This window comes from Crocuta crocuta, unplaced genomic scaffold (genome assembly GCF_008692635.1).
Source record: "Crocuta crocuta isolate KB4526 unplaced genomic scaffold, BGI_CrCroc_1.0 scaffold113, whole genome shotgun sequence".
In the NCBI taxonomy this organism is placed as follows: domain Eukaryota; kingdom Metazoa; phylum Chordata; class Mammalia; order Carnivora; family Hyaenidae; genus Crocuta; species Crocuta crocuta.
The window spans coordinates 1,438,888-1,460,517 of NW_027530368.1; the positions used below are offsets into that span (position 1 = coordinate 1,438,888).

Sequence of the window (21,630 nt, forward strand, 5' to 3'; positions counted from 1 at the left end):
TATTTGAGAATGAGCTTCACACACACTGAGATGGAGAATACCGTGAAAGCTGAATAAATCATCCAAATTAACACTGGATATCTGCCTTTTCTTTAAAAAAATTATACTGTATTAGTCACCCTTGTGCCTTGAGTTCACTCCAAATTAACCAAAATGACATGAGATTCACTCTCTCTTCACACCATGGTGACTTAGTTCACTGTTGTTCTCATCTGATGAAACTGGGAATCTTTTTCTAGGCAATGCAAATTTCTGTTGCCTTTGCCAAATTTACAAGATTGGCTGAAATTTTTACAAAATAAGCAAAAACCCTGCCTGAGACTTGCATCTTCCCCAGAAAGCTAAGGGAAAATAGATTATATCTGTTGATATAACCTCTAAGGATAGAAGGTAAATAATGGCTAGTCTCCTTTTATTGCACATTTCTGTTGTTTGGTTTGGAAACTGCACCTAGTTTTGTTTTTAGTGGTTAGCTTGGGGATACTTTGTTTTCCCTTCCTCTTCTGGGTCATTTGTGGGTAAGGTGTGCAGGGCCCAGAGGCAATGAATAAGCTACTGGTTGGGAGGGTGGCCTTTCTCTAGCTTCTAAGCTTAGTTTTTAAAGCCCAGCATGACCCTGTGTCATTTGTGTTAATCCAGTTCACAAAATAATTTCAGATGAGCCCTCCGGGAAGTCCTTTATTTAAAGAAATACTTTGAACTATCGGAAGAGTTCACTGGATAGGGATGTTGGACTGGTCCCTGTTCTTAGCTATAATAAGACCAAATAGTTTAAATGATGGGATGGGAGGAAAAACTCCCCAAAGGCTGACCGGTAAATGTGGCACAACAACAATAACAAAAGAGTTTTTTCCCCCAGAGATATGGATGGCTAATCTTGAGGATTTATTACTATATTTTGCCTCCTTTCCCTAAGAAACTATTTTGTTCTGTTTGTTTCCAGTGTCTAGAGCAAATATCTGGAACAAAGAGGATTTGTTGGGTTGAACTGATGTGCCTTGGTGGACAGGGTGGGGTAGGAGGTTTGGGGAGGTGGCAGTGTTAAATGGCAGGTGATTCAATTACCAGGGTTTCGATAGTCAAAATGCATGCAAAATTGCATACCTTTAAGGTTGGCTGTATCAACATCTCCTTGCTACTGTGGACATTAAGGCTGCTTGGGGAGGGACTCTGATTTCTGTTTCCTGGTGTGGCACTCTGGTGCTTAGCCTTGAGGGCTTAGGGCATTGATTTTGTCAGTAGGGTTTGCATTCTCAGGGATCCAAGATGAGATTCCAGGCTGGTGGCAGGGGCAGTAAAGTGGGCTGAGTCCCTTAAGTGACTTAGAACAGAAGAGAATTTGGTCTGATTCCTCACTGTAAAGCCATACTCACCCCAGGGTCTAAAGATGGATGGGAGAATAATAATGAGTGAATTATGTTATATGGTGGAGGGGTTGGTGTGGGAAAAACTGATGCTACAAATTCTTTCATTTGCTACATACCAAGGGCTGGTGTGTTACTAGCAGAATTCCTTTGGCCACATATTGCAGTGGCCATTGTACTGGTTAATATTCTGGGGATGTAAATAGCTCAAATGGACTGAAACTAGCTGAAGAGAAAAGAAGGGTTTATTATAAGGCTTTTGGGGGCTCTTGGAGATGGGAATTCAGACAGAGATCTGGAAGGGCCTAGAACTCAGAAGTTGATGGCTTCTTTCAGACTCCGCTATCTCTTGTTATCTTGACTTCTTTCTTTCCTCTCCTACCCCCAATCTCCCTCTATTTTCTCCCTTCCTTTCTCTTTCTCTGCCTTCCTTACTTCCTTGGCTTGGGGAATCAAAGAGAATCCAATTTCTTTTTTTTTTTTCATTTTCATTTTTATTTTTATTTTTTTTACAAATAGTTTATTGTCAAATTAGTTTCCACATAACACCTAGTGCTCATCCCCACTAGTGTCCTCCTCCATGCCCATCCCCCCTCCCCCCTACATCCATCAGTTCTCAGTTTTTGTCAGCATTCAAGAGTCTCTCATGGTTTGCCTCTCTCCCTTTCCCCCACCATTTCCCCCCTTCTTCTCCCCCTTGGTCCAAAGAGAATCCAATTTCATTCTTAGCTCCACCATGACTGGCCTTGTGACACAGGAAAAAAAGTTACTTAATTCTCTGAATCTCCATTTCATCATCTGTAAAACGGTGAAATTATGCACCTTTCTGAATTTTATTTTTTTAACTGTTTCCTTTTTTTTTTTTTTTAATTTCTAGGAGAGAGAGAGAGAGAGACAGCGTGAGCAGGGGAGGGTCAGAGAGAGAGGGAGTCACAGACTCTGAAACAGGCTCCAGGCTCTGAGCTGGCAGTCAGCGCAGAGCCCGACACGGGGCTTGAACCCACCAACCATGAGAACATGACCTAAGCGAAAGTCGGACGCTTAACCGACTAAGCCACCCAGGCGCCCCTACTGAATTTTAGTCTGTATTAAATGAGATTATGAAAGCATTCAATTAATATATATTATGTAAAATGTGGAGATAGAAATTCTGTTTCAAAGGTTAGGTCACTTTTGGAAATGTTTGTGATGAACCAATGCTGCTGCTGATTAGAGCAGGATTTTTCTAGACACTTTGCATATGGCCAACATGCTGCCTGATTTGTTTCAAATGAATGGTTTCCTTTGAAGATGATCAGGGGCAGCCTGGGTTCTTTTCCTATGCCTGCATATTCCTGGAAGGGAGCTTCTCTCAAGTTGTGAGGAGGTAGGAACCAGCACAGAGGAGGTGGGGAAGGAATGGTCTCAACTAGTGCAAACTGGGAGACATGCATCCACCTGAATATGAACTACATTACATCTCCATGCTTCCATAGTTGCATAAAGTTTTCATCTGCTCACATCCGTATTGCCATTTTTCATTCACTTTGGTTTCCAATCTGAGAATCTATAGTACTTCAAATATGAAAGAATATGTTTTTATACCATGCTGAAAAAGTCCATTTCATTTGTATCAGGCCAGTTCAGAATCCACTGACTCTGGGAGTTACAATGTTATCAGTACTGTTTCTCTACTTTTCTTGGATGCTTTTCTCCATGTGGCAAGCAAGATAGTAACACCCAAGCTTGTCAACTTCACAGCACCAGTGCCAGAGCCAGAACAGGCAATTTTTGGATGGATCAAGTGGAAATGTCCTAGGAAGTATTCTGATTGGCCCAGCTTTGGGCATGGGATCAGGACACAACCAACCTCTGTGATGGGAGAATGGGGAGTGTTGGATTGGCCCGGCTGGGTCACATAGCCTTTCCTGTTTGTCGTTGGGAAGAGGTCCCCATCTAAAAGATTAAGAGGCAGGTGCTATATGTTAAAGAGAATCTGTTATCAGCTTCTCTACTCCTCATACTCTGAGGGCTGAGGAAGATATAAACTCTCAAAAAATCACCAGCCAACTGAAGCTACCAGAGCATCCTTGCTAAGGTTACCAGTTCACAATACCCGGCTTGAATGCAAAGATGTGATCTTATTATGTATGTGAAGCTCATGTGAAGCAAACTCAGTGTACAGTGATTCAGTTTAATTGAAAATATAAATGGGAGTTTTTTTCCTTTAAAACAGTGGTTCTCAAAGTGTGGTCCCTGGATCAGCAGCTTCAGCATCAACCTGTTGGAAATGCAAACCTTTAGTGTACACCTCAGATTCGCTGAATCATTAACACTGGGGTGGAGCCCAGCAGTCTAGGTTTTAACTAGCCCTCCAGATGACTCTGATGAATGCTTAAGTTTGAGAACTACTGTGAACCACTTTCTTAAAGGTTCTTTATTTTATAGTTCTCTTGAGTATGTTAAACATGATTCACTGAACAAATGGATTTAACCATGGGTTTTCAGGGGGATACAATTATGGCATGAAGGGGGAGTACACATGTCATATTAAATTATTTGCCTTAAAATATTAAAAAAATGTGTAACCATATTTTAAAAACTAAGTAACACATGTAAGAGATTATAATACAAAGCAAGAAAAACTCCATTCCAGCTTTCTATACACTCCACTGTTCCACTTCCCAAAGATGATCACGTGGAATTCTTTTAGCTTTTTCTATTGGCTAAGACCCCACTAATAACGTATACATATGGTTTATATATATGTATCTCCTGCAATTTATCAGAGCTGGATAGTAGCCACCCACAGGTGAATATTTAATTATCTTATTAAATATTTAATTATCTTATACCACACACATCTCTTCTTCCTTCTCCGAATGTACATATATCATCATTGTTTTCAGTTAATTCAACAATCAGTGTTTATACTCCTATGACTGTGTACCATAATTCGATTTTATTTCTTGCAGTTTTAATTTTTTCCCAGTGTTTCCAATTGCCTTTCTTTGCATTTTCTGTCTTTGTCAGAATTGTTCCAAATTCTCAAGGAGTATATCAAATCTCTGGCATTTCATCTTTTCCTTGAGTGGTCCTTCTGAAACCTTGTTTTTAGCTCTTCTGAGGACTGACTGTGGCTTTGGCACACCTGTCATCTAGGGACCTCCCTTCACTATTCTGGGTGGGCCCCTCTCCTGGGCCCCATTGTCTTCTCCTTGTTTCCTGGTGGCAACATACTTAAATAACTTCCTAGGAAGTTATGAGACTGAAGTAAAATGATTTCTTGCATGCCTGAAAATGTCTTCTACACTCTGTCTTGACTGGCTAAGTAGAGAATGCTAGGTTGGAAATCATTCTCCCTCAGAATTTTTGGATGCATTGCTCCATCATCTTCGGTTATCCAAGTTCCTGATAAGAAATCTTCTGATAATCTGATTTTTATTCACTTATAGATGACCTGTTCCTGTTTATTTCTAGAATTTTTTAGAGTTTCTTTTTTTCACATTCATTTAGTGTTCTAAAATTTCATAATGACATATCAAAGTGTGAGGATTTTCCCCTCAGTCTTTCTTTGTGCAAGGTTCTCAGTTGGCCCATTTTATTTGAGATTGTTATGTCATAGTGTTGGGGAGTTCTCTTATTTCTTTAAAAAAAAACTCATTTAACATTTTGAATTACAACATTTCAAACTTTGAAATGTAAGACATTCATATGTCACTGTCTAGAATTAACATATGTTCACATTTTATCATATTTGCTTCATATCTATTTATATCTGTCCAAAAAATCAAAGATACATCTAAAACATCAGCATTAAACCTCACTTCTCCCCAGAAGTAGCCGGAAGTTAGTGTGTCTCTTTCCTCTGCATGATTTTATGCTTCTACTTACAAATGTAGCAATCAACAATAAAATATAAAATAATGTCTTGAAGTTTTATATAAATAATGTCATTTTGTTTCTCTTTACAACTTGCTTTTTTAAAAATTCCTTATGTTTTTGAGATTTATATGTGTTAATACACAGAGATCTAGTTAATTCATTTGAACTCCCCATAGTATTCCATTATGTATCAGTTAGGAAGGTCTTTAGCTAAAAGTAACATAAAATTTGGCTAGCAATTTAAATATACAAAGTCTTTTTTTTTTTTTTTCATGTAACGGGAAGCCCTGAGATAAGCAGTCTGGATCTCAGTGACATTATCAGGAGCCAGATTTGCTCTAGCCTTCTGCCTGGTCTTTAGCCTTTTAGCCTGAGCCATTGCTCTCATACCCATCACATAATTGGTGCAAGAAGGCTGCTTCATCTATAAGTGTCATGTCTGAGGTCTGTGCAGGAAAATAGGGAGGGTAAGTGGCTAAATGTGCATTCCAGAGGTGCTTGCCACTTTTTATTAGGAAAATAAAAGCTTTTCTGCAAGCCCTACTCAGTGGACTTCCATTTAAATCTCACTGGCTTGATAGGATTACATGACTACTCCTAAGATCAGTTACTGGTCAAAGGCCATATGATCACCATGAATAATTTAGATTGATCACAATTCATGCCTGGAGTTGGGGAAGGTGTCTACAACAGAGAAGGGCCCTGTGTCTCTACCTGTACAAAACAGGCAAGGCAAGGAGGGAATGGATGTTGAAAACTGTAGCAAGACAAGGAGGGAATGGATGTTGAAAACTGTAGCAGACACTGGTACACAACCATTCAGTGCCCATTCTCTCTGTATTCCTTATTAACAGAACTGAATCTTATGTGCCCAGTAAATACTGTCCTAGAGTCTTTTATCCTATGACCCAGATGTGGTTTTGAGAAACAGAAAAATTAACTATAGTATTTACACAGTGGTTTAATTGTTCCCTATACCAAGAAGCCCAAGTGTGGGCTGTCCAGTGCTATAGAATGGCTCAGTGAAGACATTAAGGATCCAGGATCCTTCTTCCCCTTGTATCTGTAATTAGCACGTGGACTTCATTCTCATGACGACAAGATGGCTGTTGCCCTTCCAGGCATCATGTCTACACTCCAGAAATAGAGATGGAATAGTTTGCCAGATAAAATAGTTTGCCCAAATATTGCATGGGACATACTTATACTAAAAATTGTTGATTGTGTATAAAAAATTCATATTTAACTGGGAAAAACTCTATTTGCTGAATCTGACAACTCTCTCCAGGAAGGAAGAAGAAATAAAAATGAAGGGGCTTTCTTCTGCAGATGCTTCATCCAGGAAGGGAATCTTCCTAGGTTCTTCCTCCTATATCTCTTTAGATAGAGATTGCTGAAGAGCATCTGGGGGAAGTGATTATTTTTAGTCAGCCACACTGCTGCTCTGAATAAAATCAGAGCAGGAAGGGGGATGGACATCAGGCAGTAGGCTAGCAATGTCCTCTGTAAGTGTCTTACAACCTCTCTTCCCCCTGAAATCTCCTCATCTCTTCAAATAGTTACTTCCAATGTAGACATTCAAAATGTTTAACAACTCATAGGGTATTGACACTGACCAGTCAGAATGGATATGTGACTCCTAAGAATGAACACCAGCCATAAACAGCAAGCAGTGTGATACTGCACATTGGTGGAATACCTACCCTGCTTATATCATAGTTTTTGGTTAAATTAATATTCATTTTTATTTATTATGACTATATAAATATTCTCACATTTGAGTTACATAGTGTTTAGTGATCAGTTTTCCTTTCCATAACTCTTTATTCTTTTTTAAAAATGTTTATTTATTTATTTTGAGAAAGAGAGAGGGAGGGAAAGGCAGTGAGAGAAGGGGAGAGAGACTCTCAAGTAGTCTCCACACTATCAACGTGTAGCCCAAGGTGGGGCTCGAACTCATGAATGGTTCCTGAGATCATGACCTGAGCCAAAATCAAGTCAGATGCTTAAGTGACTGAGCCACCCAGGTACCCCATTGACTCTTTATTCTTTTTATTTTTTTAAGTTTATTTGCTTATTTTGAGAGTGAGAGAGAGGGTGTGCACATGTGTGCAGGGGAGGGGCAGAGAGAGGAGAGAGACTCCTCAGCAGTATTCGAGCTGTCAGTATGGAGCCTGAGGCAGGCTCGAGCTTACAAACCATGAGATCATGACCTGAGCCAAAATCCAGAGTCAAATGCTTAACCAGCTGAGCCACCCAATTGCCCCTTGACTCTTTATTCTTGATAGAATCTTGGTATCCTCTCAGAACAGTGAAACGCATCCAGGTAATTGATTGTTCCAGGTTTTTCTCAGAGAGCCTGTGCGGCGCCTGATCTAAGATGAACCCATTGCTCTCTGGACTGCTACACAGCTTCTTCCTAGGGCCTCCTGTGCCCATCTTTTGTGGTAGGGCCCATTTTCTACATGCTATACTCCTTTCTTAAGTGCTCCTCCATCTTGCTGGGGTTCTTCCTTCAATCACTTCCTGAAAAGAAGTGCGTAAGAGGTAAAATTTTAAGACATTTCTTGTCTAAACATGCCTTTTTCTACCGTCACATTTGATATTTGGTTAGGACTGGAATTCTAGGCTGGAAATATTTTTTTCTCATTTTTGGAGGCATAACTGAGCTTCCACTGTGTCTGATGCCAGTTCTCATGTCTAATTCTTTGTAGGTGACTTATTTTATTCTTCCATAACATTTTTTAATGTTTTTTAAAAATTTATTTCTGAGAGAGAGAGACAGTGTGAGCAGGGGAGGGTCAGAGAGAGAGATGGAGATACAGAATCTGAAGCAGGCTCCAGGCTCTGAGCTGTCAGCACAGAGCCCAACGTGGGGCTCAAACCCATGAACCATGAGATCATAACCTGAGCTGAAGTCAGACGCTTAACTGACTGAGCCACCCAGGCACCCTTCTTCCATAACATTTTAAAGGTTTTCTTCATATGTAATATTCTGACAATTCACAGTGATGTGACTTAGAGTGGATTTTGTTTTAAATTCCTTTCTCTGGCTCTCAGCAAGTTCTTTCAGCCAGGAAATTCAAATCCTTCACTTTTGGGAATTATTCTCATGTCTAGTCTTTTTTCTGATCTCTCTTTTGAGAACTTGATATTAGATCCTTGGACCAATCCTCTGATTTCCTTGTCTTTTTCCTATTATTTAAAAAATTATTTGTATTTGTGCTCTATTATCTCACATCTTTTTTCAACTTTATGTTTCAACTCTTTTACTGAAAAATTTCTTCTACCATATCTTTAATTTTGAAGAGCTCTTTCTTATTCTTTAAAAGTTCCAGGTTTATAGCATCCTACTTTATTTTTTGTCATGGACACAATGTCTTTTCTAGTCTACTTGAAGATGTGAATTATATGCTTTTTAAATTGTTCTTTGGCTGCCTGCTTTGCTCCTGTTTCCTTGGACTTCTTTTTCTGTTTGTTTTGGTCTCTGTCATTCTGGTGATTCTTGGCTGGCCATCATTTTGGAGTGGAGCTACCAAGCAGCTGTTTGACAAGCTGGACTTGTTGAATGATAAACTCAAGATGGTGAGCCCTCACCATGTTAGAGGTCCCCAAAATATCAGGATCTGTAAATCCTCCAGTCTCCCACCTGGAGTGTGTAAGCTTCATTTGTGTTCTAGGAGTCAACTAGGCAGAGGGCTGAGTGGCTAACTGCCTTTGCTTAAATCTTCCCCTCACCCCTCAATGCCCTTAGTTTTCCAAAGGCCTTCAGGTTTAACCCCTCCATATTCTGGAACAAGGTGGGGGTGGTGAAGGGGAGGTATTCTAGGAGACTCCTAGGAGAGAGATCTGAGGGTTTAATTGACTCCTTATGAAGATTTGCAACCAGCTCTCCTGCTTTAAGTCCTATCTTGTATCCTGGTCTTCAGGTGTTTATACTGCCTCTGATTTCCTTTTTTTTCTACTTTTGAGAACCATTTTGTATCAGTTAGAGACTATCTAAATCCTTGAAGTTTCAGATAAAACATTTTTTAAAAACTATCTACTCCTGGTATTTATTTTTATTTTCACTATAGAGAAAATTGCAGACATAACAAAAATAGGGAAAAAAAGGATGATCCTTCTGTGCCTATAACTCAGCTTCATTAATTATCCATAGGATATGGGAAAGGATGTTTGTAATGCCTTTTCCATAAACATTTCAGTTAATGGTTATTGATTTATTAAGGTTTTAAAATTATTTTAAAGTCAATTTTGATCATTCTATTATTTTTCTAGTAAAATATCCATTTGTCAGCTTTGTGGCTAACAGCTTATTTTTTAAAGTTTATTTTTTATTTTGAGAAAGAGAGAGAGCACACATATGAGCGGGAGAGGGGGAGAGAGAGGGAGAGAAAATCCCAAACAGGCTCCTTGTTGTCAGCACAGAGCCCCATGTGACACTTTAGCTCATGAACTATGAGTTCATAACCTGAGCCAAAATCAAGAGTCTGTCACTTAACCAACTGAGCTGCCTAGGCATCACCATGGCTAAGAGCTTTAATTCCAGGAAAAGATTATCTAGGTTTGAATATCTGTTCCTCCATTTGGGCAGTCAGTTAAGCTCTCTGTGGCTCAGTTTCCTCATCTGTAAAATGGGAATAATAATGTTACTTATCTCTGGGGTGCCTGGATGGCTCAGTCACTTAAGCATCTTAATTTCAAGTGACTCTTCATTTCAGCTTAGATCATGATCTCATGGTTTGAGTTGTAGTCCCATGTTAGGCTCTGCACTTTCAGTGCAGAGCCTGCTTGGGATTCTCTCTCTCTCTCTCTCTCTCAAAATAAATAAACCTAAAAAGATAATGTTACTTAAGGTTGTTGAGAAGAGTCAATGAAGTCATACATGCAGTCATAAATACGGAGCATTTAAAATAGTTCCTGGCACACTGAAATGTTAATTATTATTATTATTATAAAAGTTAAAATGTATTGCCGTAAAGTTTTTCATGGCATTCACTTTTAATTTTTAAATTCTTCACTGTATTTTTAGTTGTCTCTCTTTAATTCCTAATGTTGTTTACTTATGAATTTGTTGTCTTGATTAGTTTTGCAATTTTGTCTATTTTAAGTCTTTTCAAATAATTGCCTTTGGATTTATTAACCATCTCTATTCTTCTTTTCTATTTCATTGTTTTCTGGTTTTACATTTTCTATTTACATTATATTGATATTTTATATTTACATTTTTCTATTGTCTTTGGGTTTTCTCTTTATTTTCCCCTAGGTTCTTTAGTTGAATGCTTATCACATTTATTTTCCTTCTTTTTTCGTCCTTGCCTCCATCCTTCCATCCTCTTTCCCTTCTCTCCTTCCTTCCTTGTTTCCTCTAAGTATGTTGCATCGCATAAATTTCAATGTTAAGTAGTTGTAATTGTGAATTCTAAATATCTAATAATTTCCATTGTGGTCTCCTATTAATCCCATGACTGTAAATTACTTTTAGTTTCCAAGCTTAGATGTATGTATGTGTATAAATATATATACATTCTTACTGTAGAAGTATGATATAGTTTCTTTGAAATTTACTAAGGCTTTGGCTTTCCTGTGGCCTAGTATATGTGCTCTCTTTAAATGTTCCATTTGTACTTGAAAAAGAGGTGTGTTCTCTCTTTGTTAGAGATAGATATTTGAGCTTCTTCAATTTGTTTATGAATGGATTTGACCATTTCTCCTTGATATCCTACCTTTTAGTGTTGTATACATTTTGAGGCTGTGTTCATCTTTTACTTTATAGTTATGAAAGTGGAAGAAGAGAAGGCTGGGGTAGGGAAGCTGGACCCTGCACACTACAGGAGGAGATGTCAGGATCAGGAAGGTAAGATCACCTTGAGAACTTGATGCAAACCCTAGGAGGTCTGACAATTTCTTTAATACCCTTATAGCAGCCCTCCAGCAGGGGAATCTAGAGAGTCAGTTCCTTTCCCTAATTTACCCATGGCGTCTTCTCTGGATCTAATGGGACCAGCCTTCACTGTGTCTTAAAGGGACCATATGGTCAGACTGAAGACTGGACACTGGCACTTTGTTTCTATGGATTAGGGCACAGCATCCCCAACACAAAATTAAATTTACCTAATTTTACAAGGTGTAAAGACCATACAAGATGCCAGTATTTCATAGATTCTAAAAATGGCAACTCAGTTAAAACCAGTGCAAGAGGATGGTGAGTGGGGATATCTGTTGTTCCAATGCTGACTCAGAGACCCTTAGTTCCTACATTCTACAGAAAAGCAACCACAGGACTTATGAAGAAGCAACCAGACTGGCTACTGCCCCACCACTGTCCCAGCCCCACTTGGGGGGAAACAGTAATCTCGCTGCCCAGCTGGATGCTTTGTTGAACTGCAGAATGTGTAGAGCCATTCTGGGGCTGTCGATAGAGAAGAATGCAGCTGAAAAGTTCCTAGGAGAACTTGGCATTGTCCTGAACCAAACTGCAAGGTGTTCATAGTCAGTGGAGAGGTCCTCCATTGTGAAGGAGGAAGCTCGGGGGAGGACTAACTATTCTCCACAGTTCACCAGCTACACAGCCTACTGTGACGATTATGAGGGGAGCCAGGAAGAAATGGGACAAGTTAGATCCAGGACATAAAGTAAAATATTATCCTGACAGCCATCTCTCCTGACTTCTTTAATAAGCATATTCTTCAGGTGTGTAGCCGTAACCATTTTCATAATTATGTTCCCATATGCCATCCCATTCTATCTTCTCAAAAACCTTGCCCAAACAGTAGAGAAAGGATTTTATTCCCAAATTACAGGTGAGGACACTGAGTCCTAGAGAGGCAGATGTCTGTGGCCATAGAGCAAGTGTAGAGCTAGCCAGGGAGCACCAAGGGAAGCAGACTCTTGAGCAGAGGCCTTTTGGATAAATCAGCTGTTCCTCATCTCAAGGGTAGAGAGTAGGAACTCATCTGCTAAGCCCTTAGAGTAAAACTACTAAATTTTGGTGTCCATGGCTTATTCGAATTACAGATTGGTTAAGAAATATAGAATAGAGCAAGAGAAATCACACCATACTGGAGGGAGAGGAGAGAAGGAAAGAGGAGCACCAGTCATTCTTATACTGATCCACTAGAAAGCAAGGCTATACTTCATAAAAATCTCCACCTTACATTCTACCCAAGAAAGACTGGAGGTTCAGAAGAATGAGCAGTGAGGTGAGCTGGGTGGGGCAGGAGTTGGGCTCTAAATAGATTTAGACACTGACATCCAGGTAACCTCATTTTCCCATGCCTAGGAATGACTCGTAGAGTCTTTTCACCAGAGTAGACCCCCTACATATCTCTAAAAGGCTAGATTGCTTCTCCAAGGTTCAGCTTGATGGGGTTTCTATGTGATATCTGCAGCCATTGAATGCCCAGACCTTAGTATCTACATTTCAGGAGTTTGAGCCAAGAGACAGGCCTCCCCTCCAAGGAAAATAAAATCAAGTTAATACAAATTTTGATGTAAGAACACAGAGTCTAATTTCCCATTCTGTAGTAGCTTTCAACACTCAGTTGCCATTATTGGGCTTCAAAAATACAGTAGTCCCCCTTATCTATGATTTCACTTCCTTCAGTTTCAGTTACCAGTAGTCAATCATGGTCTGGAAGGAGATGATTCTCTTTCTGACATTGGTCAATAGTAGCCCAATGCTACATCACAATGCCTTTATCATTCATCTTACTTCATCTCATCATATAGGCATTTTATCACCTCACATCATCACAAGAAGAAAGGTGAATACAGTACAACAAAATATCTTGAGAGCATGGGGGAGGGGGAGAGAGAGACTGTATTCACATAACTTTAATTATAAAATATTGTTACAATTATTCTATTTTATAATTTATTATTATTAATTTCTTACTGTGTCTAATTTATAAATTAAACTTTATCATAGGTACGTACGTGTAGGAAAAAACACGGTGTATATACAGGGTTCAATGCTGTCTGCAGTTTCAGGCATCCACTGAGGATCTTAGAACATATCCCCTGTGGATAAGGGGGAACCACTGTAATTATAATGAAATTTTTTTGGCCAACCTGCTCTTTGGAAAATTGTCACCAGGGAATTCCACACTTAAACTTGTCCTAAATCAGTGGCTCTCAAACATTTTTGCTGCAGTTCACATAAGCAGAGAAAAAGATTTTCCCACTCATTTACCCTACCCATTCTCATTTCTCTTCAGAAGGAAGAAAAAAAGAAAAGAGAACAAAGTGTAAAGGCCCAAAAGAGGAAAGTAGCTTTAGAATTCAGGGAGGGGAGAGATGAATAGGTGAGGTGCAGGGAATTTTTAAGATGGTGAAACTATTCGGTATGATACTGTAATGGTAGACTCCCATCATTATGCATTTGTCAAAACTCATAAAACTATGTAACACTAGGAGTGAACCTTAATATAAACTATAGACTGTAATCATGATGTATCAATATTGGTTTATTAATTTTAACAAATGTACCACACTAACGCAAGCTGTTCATAAGAGGGGAATCTATTCATAGCAATAAATGCCTACATTAAGAAAAAAGAAAGAGCCTAAGTAAACAACTGAACTTTACACCTTCAGGAACTAGCAAAAGAAAAACAAACTAAGCCCAAAGTTAGTAGAGGAGAAAATAACAATATCAAAGCAGAAAAAGGTAAAATAGAGAGACTAAAAAGACAATAGGAAAGATCAGTGAAACTAAGAACTGTTTCTGTTTGTTTTTTTTTTTGCTAAATGTTTTGTTTATTTCTGAGAGAGAGAGTGAGACAGAGACAGAGTGAGCAGGGGAGGGTCAGAGAGAGAGGGAGATACAGATTCTGAAACAGGCATCCCAGAAATGGTTTTTTGAAAAGATAAAGGGTTCCTGGGTGGCTCAGACGGTTAAGCGTCTGACTTAGGTCACGGCTCAGGTCATGATCTCACCGTTTGTGGGTTCAAGCCCCACGTCGGGCTCTGTGCTGACAGCCAGCTCAGAGCCTGGAGGCTGTTTCAGATTCTGTGTCTCCCTCTCTCTCTGACCCTCCCCTGCTCATGCTGTCTCTCTCTCTAAGCAATAAATAAAACATTAAAAAAAATGAAAAGATAAACAAAATAAGCAAATCTTTAGCTAGACTTACTAAGGGGGTGAAATGAGAGATGACTCAAGTAAATAAAATTATAAATGAAAGAAAACACATTACAACTGAAAACACAGATACAAAAACTCAGATGAGACTACTATGAATAATTATATGTCAACAATTTGGACAACTTGGAAGAAATGGATAAATTCCTAAAGATACAACTTACCAAAACTGAATAATGAAGAAACAGAAAACCTAAATAGACCAATTACTAGTAAGGAGATTGAATCAGTAATCAAAAACCTCCCAACAAACAGAAGTTCAGAAACAGATGGCTTCACTGGTGAATTCTGGCAAGCATTTATTTATTTATTTATTTTAAATAGTTTATTGTCAGGTTGGTTTCCATGTAACACCCAGTGCTTATCCCCACAAGTGCCCTCCTCCATGCCCATCACCCCCCTCCCCCCCACACTCCTTTGCCCTCAGTTTGTTCTCAGCATTCAAGAGTCTCTCATGGTTTGCCTCCCTCCCTCTCCCCCACTATTTTTCCCCTTCTTCTCCCCCCTGGTCCTTCAAGTTCCTCCTAATCCCCCTATACGTGCAAACATACGGTATTTGTCCTTTTCTGCCTGACTTATTTCGCTCAGCATAACACCCTCTAGTTCCATCCATGTTGCTACACATGGCCAGATTTCATTCTTTCTCATTGTCTGGCAAACATTTAGATAAGAATTAATACTAATCCTTCTCAAACTTTTCCAAAAAAATAGAAGAGAAGGGAAAACTTTTTTTTTTTTTATGTTTGTTTTTGAGACAGAGACAGAGCATGAGCTGGGAAGGGGAATAGAGAGAGGGAGACACAGAGCCTGACGCAGGGTTTGATGAACCACAAGATCATGACCTCAGCCAAAGTTGGACGCTTAACTGACTGAGCCACTCCGAGAAGGGAACACTTTCAAATTCATTTTATGATGCTAGCATTACCCTAATACCAATGCACTACAAGAAAAGAAAATTACATGCCAATATCTCTGATGATCATAGGTGCAAAAATCCTCAACAAAATATTGGGAAACCAAGTTCAAAAATACATTAAAGGATCATATATCATGATCAAGTAGGATTTATTTCAGGAGTACAAGAATGGTTCAACATCTGCAAATCAATCACTGTGATATACCCCACTAACAAAATGAATACAAATCATAAGATTATCTCAATAGATGTAGAAAACATATTTGACAAAATCCAACATCCATTCATTATAAAAAATCTCAACAAACTGAGTATGGAGAGAATGTATCCCAACATAACAAAGTCCATATATGACAAGCCTACAGCTATCATACTCAACAATGAAAAGCTGAAAGCTTTTCCTCTAAGATCAGGAACAAGGTCAGGATGCCCACTCTTGCACTTTTATTCAATATTGTACTGGAAGTCAATATCCAGAGCAATTAGTCAAGAAAAAGAAATAAAAAGCATTCAAATTAGAAAGAAAGAAGTAAAGCTATCTCTGTTTGCAGATGACATGATATTATATATGGAAAACCCAAAAGATTCCACCAAAAAGCTGTTAAAACTAAAAAATTCAGTAAAGTTGTAGGATATAAAACCAATATACAAAAATAAATACATATATATTTCTATATATGAATAATGAACTATCAGAGAAATTAAGAAAGCAATTCTATTTACACTTGCAACAAAAAGAATAAAATACATAGGAATAAATAAACTTAACAAGGAAGGTGAAAGACTTGTATACTGAAAACTATAAGACATTGATCAAAGAAATTGAAGAAGACACAAATAAATGGAAAGATACTCTATGCTCATGGATTGTACAAATTAATATTGTTAAAGTGTCTGTGTTACCCAAATCAATCTACAGATTTGATGCAGTCACTATCAAAATTCCAATGGCATTTTACACAGAAATAGAATAAATGGTTCTAAAATTTGTATGGAACCATGAAAGACCCTGAATAGCCAAAAGTGACCTTGCAAAAGAACAAAGCTGGAGGCATCATGCTTCCTGATTCAAAAGATATTACAGGGGCGCCTGGGTGGCTTAGTCGGTTAAGCGTCCGACTTGCGCTTGGGTCATGATCTCGCGGTTCGTGGGTTCGTGCCCCGCGTCGGGCTCTGTGCTGACTGCCAGCTCAGAGCCTGGAGCCTGTTTCAGAGTCTGTGATTCCCTCTCTCTCTGACCCTCCCCTGCTCATGCTGTCTCTCTCTCTCTCCTAGAAATAAATAAAAATATTAAAAAACAAAACAAAACAAAAACAAAAGATATTACAAAGCTATAGTAATCAAGACAGTATAGTATTGGCATAAAAGCAGACACATAGATCAATGGAAAAGAATAGAGAACTCAGATATACATACACACTCATAAGTTCAATTAATTTATGACAAAGAAGCCCAGAATATACAATGGAGAAAGGATAGTTTCTCTGATGAGAAAACTGGACAGCCATATGCATAAGAATAAAACTGGATCACTGTCTTACACCACACACATACACAAACACACACACACACACACACACACACACACACACACACACACACACTTCAAAATGGATAAAAGACTGATATAAGACCTGAAACCATAGAAATCCTAGAAGAACACACAGGGGGTTAGCTCCTTGTCATCAGTCTTTGCAATGCCAAAGAAAGACAAATACTATATGATCTCATTCCTATGTGAGAACCAAACTCATGGCAACAGAGAACAGATTAGTGGTTGCCAGAGGCAGGAGTTTGCAGGTGGACAAAATGGGTGAAAGTGGTCAAAGGTAGAAACTTCCACTATAGGATAAACAGGTTCTGGAGATAGAATGTACAGTAGGGTAACTATAGTTAACAATCTGTATTGTATATTTGAAAGTCGCCAAAAGAGTAGATTCTAAAAGTTCTCATCATAAGAAGAGTGAAACTATGTGAGATGATGGATGTTAACTAGACTTATTGTGGTAGTCATTTTGTAATATATACATGTATCAAGTCAGTATGTTTTATACCTTACACTAGTACAATGTTATATTGTCAATTATATCTCAAAAAAAAATAATATGGGAAACTGTTGTGGAGTGGGTATAGGGTGGAGGAAGGATGGAAGTCTAAGTACCTATGTACTATCTGCTCAATTATTCTATAACTATAAAACTACATCTATTGATTATTTTAAAAACTGTTGACCAGTTCAAGACAACACTGATGGAAAACTGATAGCAGAATATCCATCCTAAGAGTTGAGAGAATTCTAGTTGCTTTTATTTGCACAGACCTAGTGGGGGCTTAACACAACAAACAGTCTTCCTAGTGGAATTCCAAATTAAAATTTTTGGTAATTCTAGTTCTTGAAAATTCTACTATACAAAACCAGCTTTGAGAAATCCTTAATAACTCACTTTTCTGATAAGTAGTTTACGTAGTCTTTGGTTATTAGTAATAAATGGCCCTCAATGGAAATATATACAGCTTTCCCAAAGAGGGGGTCAGCATTTTGGACTAAATCTATGGCTCACTGAAGGTCTGTCTTCTGGGCCATGTGTCATAAGCCATATGTGGTTATTGCCATTCTGGACAAGCAAGAACAGCGTGATAGGAGTTCTGTTCATTCTAACAGAGTTCTAACTATAGCACCAAGGGTCTTGTTTCCAGTAACTGCTGAGTTGTTCACAAATGAAATTCTGTCAAACCCAAGACTCAGGGCAGTGGCCCTGTCCAGGAACCCCATGTCCTCCATTTTGCCTTGGTGGCCCTAGCTCTTTGTAACTGGAGGATGTTAAGGGGAAATGTCCATTTTCAGTAACCCTTGCCTCCCTCGTCTTTTGTGCTATGTCCACAGACTGCCGTTCCATCCACATTGGGCTTTCGGTCCCCAGTTACCCTCAGAGGAAAAGAGATCAGCAAGGACATCTTTCAGGCCTGCAGAAGGTCTGCTGGGGCCTGCAGCCAGACAAGCCACAGCAGGAACTGACCGGCATGGGGAGCAGGGGAAGCAGCTGGGATGGCAATGTGGATCGTGTCAGCAGGACCCGTGAGTTCTTGAGGGGTGTGTTGGGGGGAGCCATCCATCTGCTGGTGAGCCCAGCCCTGGGGGAGGTGGGTGGGTGGCAGAGGAGGGCAGGCCAGGGAGATTCTCTGGAGAATGCCTCAATGGTGCCTCACTGGGGTCAGGGCTGTCGGCACCCGCTGCCGTGCTGCCACTGCAGACCAAACTCCCTGCTCAGAGACGCCTTTAGTCAGGCTGAGCTCCATCTCTCTCTGGTGACTCTGAGACTTCTGCTCTGATCCATCCCAAATTGGTTTTATGGATTAATTATCAGAATTATTTCCTCATTTCCGGGGCGCCTGGGTGGCTCAGTCGGTTAAGCGTCTGACTTCGGCTCAGGTCATGATCTCACAGTTCATGGGTTCGAGCCCCACATCGGGCTCTGTTCTGACAGCTCAGAGCCTGGAGCTGCTTCAGATTCTGTGTCTCCCTCTCTTTCTGACCCTCCCCTGCTCATGCCGTGTCTTTCTCTCTCTCTCAGAAATAAATAAAATATTTAAAAAAAATAAATTTTAGGGGCGCCTGGGTGGCTTAGTCGGTTAAGCGTCCGACTTGCGCTTGGGTCATGATCTCGCGGTTCATGGGTTCGAGCCCCACGTCGGGCTCTGTGCTGACTGCCAGCTCAGAGCCTGGAGCCAATTTCAGAGTCTGTGTCTCCCTCTCTCTCTGACCCTCCCCTGCTCATGCTGTCTCTCTCTCTCCTAGAAATAAATAAAAAATATTTTAAAAAAAATAAATTTTAAAAAAATAAATTAAAAAAAAAAAGAATTATTTCCTCATTTCCAAATTCCTGGAGGTCACACAACCATGACATGACTAACCTAACTACAAACATGACTGTTTGGCATGAGCCATTGTGCTCAGTAAACTGAATTACCTCCACCCTTTCCTCACCTGAGTTTGATGGAATAGTCCAGAATTGTCTAGGCACCTGCATGGTAGCTTGAAGACCCCTGGGAAGCAGTCTCCCAGGCTCATAAATCCCCTGAGGCCTTCCTTTGCTGCTGAGGCAGTCAGTTCTGGACTGATTAAAAATCAGTCTTTTGTTCCTTCTCAGAGAAAGAAAAATATCAGTCTTAAAAGAGGAGTGGAAAGCCTGGAATCCTTGGAGCGCAGCTGTGATATTTTATTCTTTTGAGACTTTACTGTTTCTAGGAACATGATTTCACCCCAGCATATCCAAAATCTGCCAAGATATGATATCTTACTATTCTCTATCATATATTTCCACTGTCTTGAGCAAGGAGCAAAAAGAGTTAGTTTACCATCTAAACCTTCAAAGGAATGTCAGAGCCAGTAACAGGGTTTCAGCATCCCTATAGGAAGAGATCTGACATCTGACATTCATGCTCCCAAAGGCCAACTGAGCCACCCCAAACTTGTCGCTGCCCTGAACAGCTGTTCTCGTTGCACCAAGTCTACTAAGGCCTGTGGCTTTTCCAGATTAAATGTGTCTATGTGGGAGATAGGTTAGTGGAAGTCCTTTGGAGCTGTCTAGCATAAGAGATGAGCTTTGATTAAAACATGCATATGCACACATAGACGCAAACACATATGCATATGCATGTGCACCTGTACCTGCGCAGAGGTAGGAATATCAGAGACCCAGAGGAGAGCAAGCCTGTTGGGAAAGACCTCCCAGTCCCCATGTTGGATCTGGATGCCTCACATTCACTTTTTGGGGCATTCTCCTGTAACCCCACCACCTCCCCCACATAGGAATAAGGTCCCCCTTTGAAAATCAACTTTTCTGGGCCTCTCCTGAGTCATGCAAGAAATATATAACATGGAAGGTTATTGTGGTGGGTAGATGAGTATGGTAGGCATTTAATATATATTAGTTTAATTAATACACATTAACCCAATTTAAGAGCAAGGAGTCCAAGTCTTTTTCCTCTACAAGCGGATATTGGTTTGGTTTGGCTGTCCTCACTGGTACCAAGGGCTTCTGAGATCCTAATGGTGGAAGGGGTGTGAAAAGTTATTAAACTCTTCTACTTGCCTGATATTAAACAATTTTGGGACCACTAAAAGATCAAAACCACCCCAAGATGAGCAGGAAAGGAGAGAAAGGCTGTTTTCCAGCCAGGCGTTTGAGGCTTATAATATTGTTTAAAGTCCTTAGGACCAAGGATATACATCCTGTGGTCTTCCATTCTCATTTCTAATGAAGAAGGAGCATGGGTTGGGACAGAGCACATATTTGTCTCTAAAGCATCTTCTCCATGAACAGTTCCTGAGACAGCTATTTCCAACATAGGTACAAAGACAGTTGGGGTCCTTTTAGAGTCTGAAGCTTTAAAATGGGGTAGCTTCCTTGCTAAGACACAAATTTGTGTCTTGGAAGGATACATCTTGGAGAGAGGTAGGGGAAAGGAAGAAGGAAAAAGAGAAAAGAGGATCATTCTAGACCTTTTATGTCCCGTTCAGGGTGAGGAGCAGGTAGGAAAGCAAATTCAAATCTATTCCCCAGAGGAAGTCTGGGGCACCTGGCCAGCTCAGTCAGTAGAGGAATTCTTTATCTTAGGGTTGTGAGTTCAAGCCTCATAATGGGTGGCATAGAGATTACTTAAGAAAAAAAAAAAACCCTCCCCAAAGAAGCCTATATTTTCTCTCTCTTCTTATCTGTTGACACCTTAAAACCTGGATCTCCTGGAATTATCAACATATACAGCATTCCCTCCCTAGCCATGAGAGCTAACAAACAAAAAAATCCTATTAGAAGAGAATCCTGAGTTATTGACACTAATACCTTGAGGAGAAAATTAGGGTTGAGCATCCATGTTTGCAAGTGAACCAGTGAAAGTCTTAATACATGGAAAGTTTTCATAAACTATACAGTAGCCAGATTTACCCTATTCCTTGAGAATTAGCTGAAGTGGACTCTAGTCTCCCTGGCCTCATCCAAGGGAAGGTCTAAATTTCTGTGCCTTCTCAGGGGCTGTAAGTCTCACTGTCTGGCTCTGAGTCCCTCCGTAGTGGGCTTGTCATCTCACTATGTTTCACCTTCTATACTTGTTCTCTGCCTTCACCTCCAGGCCAGTTCAGGCATGGAGTTCAGATTGTCTTTGGTTTCCCCTAAGATGGTTATGTTTGGCATATATATGACTAGAAGGCTTTGCTGAAGGTTCAGAACCAAGTTTAAGGTTGCAGAGATACGTACTTTTTAAAATGAGATACTAGATATCCGTGTTCCTCTGGCCACTGGAAATTTCCCCCTGCTCATTTTTCCGTGAAGTTCCAGCCTCATATC

The 21,630-nt window shown here is 39.8% G+C and overlaps 1 protein-coding gene across 1 annotated transcript in view; it reads left to right on the forward strand.

The window, feature by feature from the left end:
• SLC4A5 (solute carrier family 4 member 5) overlaps positions 1-21,630 on the forward strand; it is a 107,258-nt gene that overhangs the window by 15,438 nt on the left and 70,190 nt on the right. The window contains 2 exon segments of the mRNA XM_077766262.1: positions 11,005-11,085; positions 18,171-18,362. Of these exon segments, the coding sequence (XP_077622388.1) occupies positions 11,007-11,085; positions 18,171-18,362 (271 nt within the window). The 5' untranslated portion in view covers positions 11,005-11,006.